Source organism: Trichomonas vaginalis, chromosome IV (genome assembly GCF_026262505.1).
Source record: "Trichomonas vaginalis G3 chromosome IV, whole genome shotgun sequence".
Taxonomy (NCBI): domain Eukaryota; phylum Parabasalia; order Trichomonadida; family Trichomonadidae; genus Trichomonas; species Trichomonas vaginalis.
The window spans coordinates 5,193,932-5,204,230 of record NC_067206.1 but is presented as its reverse complement, the minus strand read 5'-3'; the positions used below and the strand labels follow the sequence as shown (position 1 = coordinate 5,204,230).

At 28.8% G+C, this 10,299-nt stretch overlaps 4 protein-coding genes across 4 annotated transcripts, besides 6 other annotated features; all 4 read right to left on the bottom strand.

Annotated features, from left to right (window-relative positions):
- Positions 1–625: 625 nt before the first annotated feature.
- Positions 626–2,952: a mobile genetic element.
- TVAGG3_0033880 (uncharacterized protein) lies at positions 1,927–2,212 on the bottom strand (the record flags this gene model as incomplete). The annotated part of the gene is made up of 1 exon (XM_051220533.1): positions 1,927–2,212. A coding segment is annotated over one exon (286 nt), but the record flags the coding sequence as incomplete, so codon positions are not given.
- A 151-nt stretch (positions 2,953–3,103) lies between the features above and the next one.
- TVAGG3_0033860 (uncharacterized protein) lies at positions 3,104–3,511 on the bottom strand (the record flags this gene model as incomplete). Its single annotated transcript, XM_051220532.1, has 1 exon — positions 3,104–3,511. One exon carries the CDS (start codon positions 3,509–3,511, stop codon positions 3,104–3,106), a length of 408 nt encoding a protein of 135 aa, XP_051105518.1.
- A 366-nt stretch (positions 3,512–3,877) lies between these two features.
- TVAGG3_0033850 (uncharacterized protein) lies at positions 3,878–4,744 on the bottom strand (the record flags this gene model as incomplete). Its single annotated transcript, XM_051220531.1, has 1 exon — positions 3,878–4,744. A coding segment is annotated over one exon (867 nt), but the record flags the coding sequence as incomplete, so codon positions are not given.
- Positions 4,745–5,052: 308 nt separating this feature from the next.
- TVAGG3_0033840 (N-acetylmuramoyl-l-alanine amidase family) lies at positions 5,053–5,289 on the bottom strand (the record flags this gene model as incomplete). Its single annotated transcript, XM_051220530.1, has 1 exon — positions 5,053–5,289. The coding sequence occupies one exon, from the start codon at positions 5,287–5,289 to the stop codon at positions 5,053–5,055; it is 237 nt and encodes a 78-aa protein (XP_051105516.1).
- Positions 5,290–8,839: 3,550 nt separating this feature from the next.
- Positions 8,840–8,890: a mobile genetic element.
- Positions 8,840–8,890: a terminal%2Cinverted (terminal inverted repeat of LTR286 transposon ID:TVAGG3_0033830).
- Positions 8,891–8,960: 70 nt separating this feature from the next.
- Positions 8,961–9,927: a mobile genetic element.
- A 58-nt stretch (positions 9,928–9,985) lies between these two features.
- Positions 9,986–10,034: a mobile genetic element.
- Positions 9,986–10,034: a terminal%2Cinverted (terminal inverted repeat of LTR286 transposon ID:TVAGG3_0033810).
- Positions 10,035–10,299: the final 265 nt, after the last annotated feature.

The window sequence follows — 10,299 nt, the reverse complement described above, 5'->3', positions numbered from 1 at the left end:
GTCTAAAAGAATGGGATTAAATTTACCACTCACAGAAACGAGAGTAACATTATAAATTCCGCTAACTGTTAAATTTAATTCACAGTTATTATTCGAAATAATATTGATAATTGACATTTTTTATTACGATTAAAAATATGGTAAAGCGTTATTTTCCAGTGATAAATAAAACTAGAATAAGATTACCTCAAGAATTCATAAATTCAACGAATAAGAAATTCATTCATGTTATAAATTTTAGTGTTTTCAGAAAATATGAGTCAGTGTCATATTCATCAACAGGTTATATTTCACTTCATTCAAATTTAGTTCAATCAAACCCATATAATGACCATTTCATAAGATTTTCAGATGGTATTAAAAATGTAATTGATAGATTAAAATATGAACAGATTGACAATATCGAATTTTTGGAATTTTGGTTTAAATATCCCGATGGAAAAAAGATTGAAGTTAAAGATAAAGCTGATACTATAACAAAAACAATTACAATGACCGATCCGGATAGTGGGGAACAAAAAGAAATAAAACAAACGATAGAAACTGGTGAAAGGTCAATTATTATTGATTATGATTCAAAGGATTATTATTCGATAATGTTAATGCTTGAATATTAAATAGCCTTAACAAAGAATTTTTCAAGTGATATTTTATATTCATCAACTATTTTATTATAAATATCATTATATGTTAAATGAAGTTCAGTTGTTGTTCCGTTCTTTGATATCTTAATTGTGCTAATATCCTTTATAGGATTTATTTTTGCAACTGTTCCGCAGCATGAAACCTCATCATCTATGAAAAATTGAATCTTAACGTCTGAATCTTGAACATCACAAAGAATGGCGATAATGTGAATTAATGATTCATAAGGTAAAATAATTAAACCGGATTGGTCAATTAAATTTATTATTGAATCATAATTATTAATTATTATATCACGGTAAATTTTCATTAATTCAGAATTAATGTCTATTTTATATGGGTTCTCGATGTTTGATGAAAGAGGCGGGGGTATGTTGGATAAGTGGGAATTTCAACAGGTTCTTTACGGGTTCAGATAAAATGATTGGGTCTCCATCTTCTTTATTTTGCTCCTCCTCCTTTTTCGGTAAGTCACGAGTTAATAAATTTGGTTGAGTTGCTGACCTTGTTAATTCAGGGCTAACATTAACTTTAACATTTTGAATAATTCGTGATTTATCATCATTTACGTTATAACCAACCGTAATCTCTGCTTTTGCGTTAGTGTTCTTTTGACTAGTGAAACGTCTTCTCATTTATAATCGAATAAAAAAATATATTTAAACTTTTATTTTGCTGGAAGTTTTGAATCTATTATTCCCTGTATTTGTTCTTGAAGTTGATTTTTAGCTGTTTCATCGAAATTAATAGACCGAATATATTCATTAATTGCATTCTTATAATCATCTGATTTCTCAAATTTTCTTTTATCTGATTCCTTAACTAAATCATAAGTTAAACCTCGTTGCTGATATAATGGTTTCTTAATTAAATCTTTGAATGCTTGAGATAAAGCACCTGATGCAATTCTTGCTACTATAATTGGTTGGAATTGCTGTTTAAGTTCATCTTTAACATTTGCGAAAACTGGATCGAATAAAGCAACTTTAAAGAATTTCTTAGCTGAAATTTCGGGTCTAATATTTGCATATTGACCATCAAACTGGTTAGAATATCGTGGTAATCCATCCGGTCCCTCTTCAATAGCATTTAATTCTTCATTGAAATAAGAATATGGATTATAACGGTATGAATTAATTGGACCATTTTCACCTTCTCCAATGTATTGTTTAACAGCTTTTCCATTTTCATCAAATTGCATAGGATAACGTTCATTATATGCTTTACGTTTAGGATAATCAGTTATAGTTAATTTGTAACCATTTATGACTTTAATATTACCTTGACCATCAGTAACGAAAACTTCATTTATACCATCAGGTTTTCCATTTGGACCTGTAATGTCTGCTTCGTGTGCTTCCCAATTTGGACCTTGACGTTTGGCATATGCTTGAGCTTCTGGTAATGTTAAAACGTTTCTCATTTGTTTAACATCTTTTTGAAGACCAGCAACAATATGAACTAATTCTTTCATTCCATCAGGAACTTTCATAGTTCTATTATATGCACCCTTTTTGTTTGTTCCTTGTTTTAATGGAACCTGTAGAAGATTTGCTATTTCTGTCATGTTTAATTATAAATAAAAAATAAAAATTAATTATAAAAAGTTAATCAAATTTAACACTTCCTTTATTTAAATCAACTATTATTTTTCCATGTCACTAATTGCTGATATTGTGTGTAAAGTTCATTAATGCTCATTGGTAAATTCACTTGATAAAGCATAACGTTCAACTGTTGACGACTAAACCCACTGAAAATGAAAAGGGTTGATAGATTTGATTTAATGTTTGTGCTTAATGCTTTGAAATATTGAACAGCCATAAAGAATGAACACTGAATGTGTCGGACATTGAGTTAATAACTGATTAAAATATGATTTCTCATTTGTTATTAGTTTTGATTTCACTGCATCATCTAGAAAAATGAGTGAATGCAAAAATTCTCTATCAAAATTTGAAATAGAAAGTGTTTCAAATAATTCATCCCGTTGTTTATCAATAATTTTATCCTCTAATCCTTGCTTCTTGATTGTATTATATAATTCTTTATACATTAAAAAGTTTTTTAAATAATCTTCTGCTTCTTCTTGTGATAAATAAATAATTGGAATTTTGATTAAATGCTTTAAAGATTCAAATGTATCATCTGAAGGTGAACCTGAACGGTTGATATAAATTAACACATGTGAATGGGGGAAGTGTTAGCAATAATGATAATTTGTTTTAATATCGTTAATGTTTTACCTTTATTCTGTTTACCAATTGCTGCAGTGATTGAATTTAAGTAACATTCAGAATATGGAATTTTCATTAATTTTTCCTTAGATAGAGCATTTCTATTATCACTCAATGCTTCATTAATCATATCATCTACGTATGTATTATATACTCCTGCTAATTCTTCATAAGGGGTGGATGAATTTAAATCCATTTAATCAAAAAATAAATTTATAATTTTAAACATTTCTATTCATCAATATTTCATCATATGAACTTCTATACTGTGGTGGTGTACCTGTTGGATGATATTTCAAACCTTCATCCGGTGTCCATGTCCAATATGTAGTCCTAGTAAACCAAACCTGAGGAGGATTTGTCACCTTTGAACAGTAAGTGTCATTTTCACCCTGAATGATTGGATAAGCTTTCACTTGTACTGTAACTTGTGAGTTGAAAGTTTCTAATCCATCAAAGAATATACCCGCTCCATCACGTTGAACTGGAATAGTGCATAAGAATGAAGTTTGGTCTTTCCATGTTCTAGCTAATGGCGTGCCATCATCTGCATTCAGTGGTCTAGTTAATGAGTCCTCGTATTCTTCTGTGCATTCATTCACTCCATCTAAATCAGAAGCTTGAAGCATACGTGTAAAGAATATGTCACCCACTGTGGTCATCGCTTGATCGGGGAAGTTTCTGGAATCTATAGTGACCTGAAGACCTCGAAGCATTGGATTTTCTAAAACCGTTCTTTGCATTGCATTCTTCGGAAATGTTAACACAACATCTGTAACGTTATGAAGAGCGTATGAGAAATCTGAGCTGATACCTTCAGGAGTGATGCAACCTCCATTTAGTGAACGAACATCAATATGTTGAGCTGGAATCATGAATGGATCTTCCTTACTGAATAAACGTGGTATTGCTTTAACTGATTCTTCAATTAAACCGTATCCTGGTGTAATACATTTATCCTCTAAAACTTCCATCTTTGTGCATGAAATAATAACGTCATCAACTGTTGCGTCAGCAGATGTAGCGGCTAAGCTTGTAATTAATTTGGCAGGAAGTCCGATTTGTTGGAATTTGCGATCATATTTATAAACATGATTCATAATCTTTTCATAATTTTCATCAGTTATCTTTTCATAAACGTAATTTTGTAAATCAGCAACTCTTAACGGGTCAACCTGACAAAATACTAAAGTATCCCTGAAAACATAATATTTAAGAATGATATCACCAAATGATTTAGGATAATCATCGAACGCCTGAAATGCTAACAAATCATTTACCGGAATAATCATATCAAAAGTGACATCAACTTCTTCATTTGCTTTCTTGAAAACTTCTGAAGGGTCAATATATTTACCACATACTGAGTTATCATATTTTTGAACATTATTATATAACGAATGAACAAACTTTTTAACTTTCCTTTCTGATTTTGGTTTATATGTTGCAAATGCGAAAGATTCACGGGCGCAATCCATCTGAAGATAACCGGCATCACCTCTTTCGGTTTCTACTTCTAATTGTTTAAAGCTTTGATTTGATGATTTGTAACCAACGAATAAACGCATGCATTTAAAAGCGGCATCACATGTGAAAGCTTTATTTGAAACTAGAGTTGCTTTAACTTTGCGTTTAATATATGTGTCACCTAATTGGTTCACATCATGAGCTGGATTTGTAATTCTTAAATGAGTTTGTTTATCATCAAAATATGGAGTATCAGAGTCATAGCATGAACTTTCAAGTTCTCTATAATATCTTCTACCGTCATTCTTTGCGAATATTTCATTTATCTTTTCGAATGAATGAAACACATTTCCATTAATCGGTTTAGTGTTTGGCACCAAATAGTTAGTCGTCATTTATTAATAAATAAAAAATCAAAATTAAAAGATGAAAATGAATTTTTAATTTTGATGAAATAATCAACTATGGCTGCAGGTATATTTAAGAAACTGTGGGTAGAGTAAAAAGAGGAGCGAGTAAAGTTTGGGAAACATTGAAGAAGGGGGCAAATTGGATATTTAAGAATAAAGAAGCAATTAGTGACGTTGCTGAATCAATAACACCAAAAGCTGCCCCAATAAGAGAAGTTTTAAATAAAGGAGAAAAAGTTTATCAAAGACTACAACCGATACTAAGATAAAAATAATATTTATTTATTTTTCCACTATCTACATCCTATTTTATTAAGTATTCCTTCAGCAATTCCACCAACTGCGTTACCTGCTTGTGCTCCCATCGCCGGATTACCTGCTTTAGTACCTAATACACCACCTATGATAGTTCCTGCCGTTTTCGCTACTGGTGCCAAAAAGTTTGCAATGGGTTTAATAATCTTTTTATAAACCCAACCCGCAGCTTTCTTAATTCCATCCCATAATTTTTTAAAGAATCCTGCCGCCATTTCTGATTTAATATTAATTAAAAAAATATATTTCATCACTTATATTCTAATTTTTATTTAATGATAAATGAAACCGATTTTAAAAATAAATGAAACAGAGGAGGAAGAAATAAATGAAAGTGAAAATGTTCAACAAAAAATAAACGTTGTTAAACCAATTACTGAAATAAAAATTTTTTCATCTGTTGAAAAATTTAATGACTATTATGCTAATAATAAAAAATTATTTGAAGAATTGACAACGTGTAAATTGAATAAAATGTTTAAAATTGATGGATTCAAAATTTCAAAAATAAAAGGAGTGGTTAGTTTGAAATCTATTCCTCAATCAAGAATCACCTCATTAATGAAAATAGATGATTTAACAAAAAGAATAGAAGAGATTGAAGAAAGAATGAATCAAATAATTGATTTCATAAATTCAAATAATCATTAGTTTCTTAAAGTTCAATGTTGAACTCATCAAATTCTTCTTCATCATTACCATTACCATTACCTTTAGCAAGTTTATTTACTCTTTCAACTCTATCTTTTGATAGTCTTGCGTTTAATTTTTTCTGAAGTTTTTCGTTACCAAGTTCTAAAGTTTTACATGGATGATATATTTAAACCCGTTAAATTCTTTTTCCTCAGTTTTAATCATTAATCTACAAAGAACTTTAGTGAGGTGGTTTTGTTGTTTAAACCATTTATCCTTAATATTTGTTATAAATTCAATATCCGGAATTAATTCCCAAATTTTTGAATTTTCGATTAATTTACCATCAAATGCAAAAGCAATAGGTTTAATATTAAACTTACCTTTATAAAATAAACTTTGTATGCAATCATCAAAATAAACGTCTACTTGTTTAACCTGGGTGAGAATTGGTGAAAGTTTATCCATTAATTGATTCACAGTCACGAATTTTGATTCACTCATTTCTTACGAATTAAAAAAATAAATTATTCAAAAATGTAAGACATGAATTTTTAAAGTTTATTTTTTATTCATGAAAATAATTATTTCTAATTTCTTTTACTCTCTCGTATATACTAGATTTAAAGAATTCAGAACATTTCCCATAATCTCCTAAATGTTTTCTTATCCCTAACGTGTGCCAGTTATTATATGAAACTGAATAAACTTTATCTTTATCTTTACACCTTTCATCACTTCCAATATATTTATATCTCAGTTTTGATTTAGCGTTTTCATATTCATTAGCGTTTAATAATTCGCAGTCTTCCTTTTTAAATTGATGTTTAAGATATTCAGGATTTAATACTCTACGTTTATATGCTCCTAACTTAGTTCTAAAGGTTTTTCTACAAAATTTAGGAATTCCATCCTCTTTAATGTCATCAATGATTTCCATTTCATTATTTTCAATTTCTTCTTCTCGTTTATGAGGTCTTTGATTATGACTCCATTGATTCCATGAAATTAAATATTCTTTATCATTATATTTATACCTCATTAGCTTATTTTGGCTTTCATATTCATTTAATAATTCACAATCTTCATTTTTAAATTGAAGTTTAACCCATTCAGGATTTAAACAATGTTTAATTAATCGCGGAATATCTGACATCATCTATATATAGCTTCTTTTATAAAAGATAAAAAAATAAATTATTTTAAAATTAATGTTAATTTTTTAATGATTTATAAATAAATATATTTTAATGCATCGTCATATCCTACTACTATGGATACGCTCACCGCCTTCTGGCATACTCTCATAATATCAACATGTCTTTATTTTAATAACAAAATAGAATAATAGCCATATGAACTACTAGGTAATGATTTATAATATCTTTTTCTCGATCAAAAATATTAACTCATTATCATAGAAAATTGGGATATAAACTGCGAGATAAAACCTTTGTGACTTTTAGAAACTCAATAGTTTTGTATTGCCAGATCACATATATTTTGTCACGTATTTTATGTTGTGCATGAAAAATAGTGTGACTTCACTTTTGACAAAAAGTGACAGTATTTATGATTGTTTTGTCATTTATTTGTCAGATTTATAAATGGATAATAATGCTGTAAATCAGATATTAATTAAAAATATTTAAGATTTATGTTCAAATTGAAAAGCAAAATGATATTTTTTTAATTGAAAAACGTTAATATCTGATATTTTGAAGTTTTTAATATTTGTTAGTATCTTAAATTATTGAATGCATACGTTTTTTATGTTCTCAATTTTAAAAAAATTGTGAAGAATTTAGTTTTTTGGAGATGGATGTTTAATATTTGTGAGTGAGAATGCAAGCAGGAGTTTGGTACTTTAAGGCTAGGTTGAGATAGATTTCCCATTATATTATCTGTGAATATATTGTTTGAAAATTCAAGATATAAAAATATATTATCAAAAAATTTTATATTTTTAAATACAATAGGGTGGAAATATAGTACGATGAGATAGCAATATATTTTTTATAATGGGAGGTAATCTGAAGATAAGTAGCAAATTTTATGCGATTTTGATTGGGAGTTGGAGGGTGTGAGTACTATAGCATGTAATAGTATCTCACACCCTCCAATTCTTCCTATGGCGCCGAAAAATTTTTGGTGAAATGCGACGACATTTCACCAAAAAATTTTCGGCGCTATATAGAGAACTATAGTCTGCGAGGTACTGATTCTATCTATGTACCTCGCAGACCATAGTTCCCAGCCAAAATGTCAAAAATTTCGGAAATTCGAAATAATTTTTTTTGAGAAAAAATTAACCGTTTAACATAATATTTATAATATTGCTTATTCAATTAGACGGATTAAAAATTATATGTTTTCTTTTTATTTTTTCAATTAAATTATTAGCTGACTCGAATTTGTATAAGTTTTTTAAAATAGATATCAAAAATTAAATATAAAAAAGAAAACAATTAAGAATATTAAAGTAAATTCTTTATTAAGAAACAATAAAATGAAAATATAAAACTTTGTATGATTTGAGTGGATATTGAGAGTAATTTGTGAGTGTGCTTCAGCTGCATATGTAAGATTGTTCGGATTTAATTAAAAATTGTAAATTTTTTGTCTTTATATCAAACTATTCGACAAAACTTTGTATGATTTGAGTGGATATTGAGAGTAATTTGTGAGTGTGCTTCAGCTGCATATGTAAGATTGTTCGGATTTAATTAAAAATTGTAAATTTTTTGTCTTTATATCAAACTATTCGACAAAACTTTGTATGATTTGAGTGGATATTGAGAGTAATTTGTGAGTGTGCTTCAGCTGCATATGTAAGATTGTTCGGATTTAATTAAAAATTGTAAATTTTTTGTCTTTATATCAAACTATTCGACAAAACTTTGTATGATTTGAGTGGATATTGAGAGTAATTTGTGAGTGTGCTTCAGCTGCATATGTAAGATTGTTCGGATTTAATTAAAAATTGTAAATTTTTTGTCTTTATATCAAACTATTCGACAAAACTTTGTATGATTTGAGTGGATATTGAGAGTAATTTGTGAGCGTGCTTCGGCTGCATCCGCTAATTCCTTCTTCATTCTTAACATTCTTTGTTTTATTTAGAACTATATTATCTTATTTCTAAAAATAATACTGAATTTAAAAAAATCCAAATGTAATAAATGTAAGTGTTTATTCCTTAACTTCCTTTTTGTGATTTTTTGAATTTTCTTGTTTTTGAAATTATTTGTTAATCTCTAAGATTTTTTTCGAAGCCTGGTTCAGCGCAGAGATCTTTTGTCCATTTGGGGCCTCTTTCCCAGGCCTCAAATGGAGTCAATTTCTCCCCAAAGAGTTTGAATAATGCGGAGTGTTTCCATACCCTATTATACTGGGAAACAACATTGGGGATGAACTCAAAGACGTTCACTCCAGGGTTTGTCTTGAAAAGAGTCTCCCAACTCCTTTCAATTTTTCCATTTTCCTCTGGAGAGTACGGATGAGTTTTGAAATGTTTTATATTGAATTCTTGGCAAACCGCTTCAAAATCTTTTCCAATGAATTCTGTTCCATTATCTGTGAGAATTCCATGTGGAACTAATTTGACTAAATCAATTGCGTGACGAAATACTCTGGCAGTATTTTTCATTTCTTTTGTATCGAAAACATCCCAGCAAATAATGTATCTGCTTCTGTCATCAAGAAATGAAATTAAATATTGAAGGTTACCGTTATCGTCCTTCAGAAATTTCAAATCAGTATGCCACAATTGATTAACATATTGAGCAACGTATTCATGTGGATGTTCGTCGATTTTCTGATGCCTGTGAAATGTAAACAAATGTTGTTGATTGAAAATTTTGAAAGCATCGTTGAATGTAAATCTTTCGACTTTTTCGAAATATGATTCTTTGATCCTTTTGTATCCAATGTCATATTGTGCTTTAATTTCCAAAATTTTGTATACATCTTCCTCAAAAATTTTTTCTTTGGTCTTCCTCTTTCTTTTATTGGATAGCCGAGTAGTACGAAAATTTTTTTCAAACGTTCTTTTCCTATTGAAAGTGTTTTTGCCGTATCTTCGAGAGTTACATTTGGATTATTAATGTATTCTTGATATTTTTCTTCAATTACGTTGAGAACCTGATCGGCGGGAACGGTTGGGAGTTGAAAAGTTTTAAGATCTTCTGGGTTTTCGAGACGAACCAAGATGTCTTCCATTTTTTTAATTTGTAAATTTTTCAATTTTTCAAAAGATAATTTAAAAATACTAGTTATTTGATAAAATTTGTTTATTTTAAATAAAACAATTTTGAAAAAATTATATAATGATTTGAAGGCAAAAGCCAAAAACTTAATAGATAAAACGCTCTTTCTATATAGATCAACTTCTATTATTAAATTTATAAAAATGGAGAGATTTTGCAAATTATTTTCTAATATATTATATTTATAATCATTTTATTTATTTCATTAATAATTGTGAACCCAGAACATCTTCCCTTCAAAGTGCCAAGCATCAACACACATTCTCACTCACAAATTTTTAAAACTCATTGCCAAAAATCTAAAAAACTCACAATTTTTTTAAA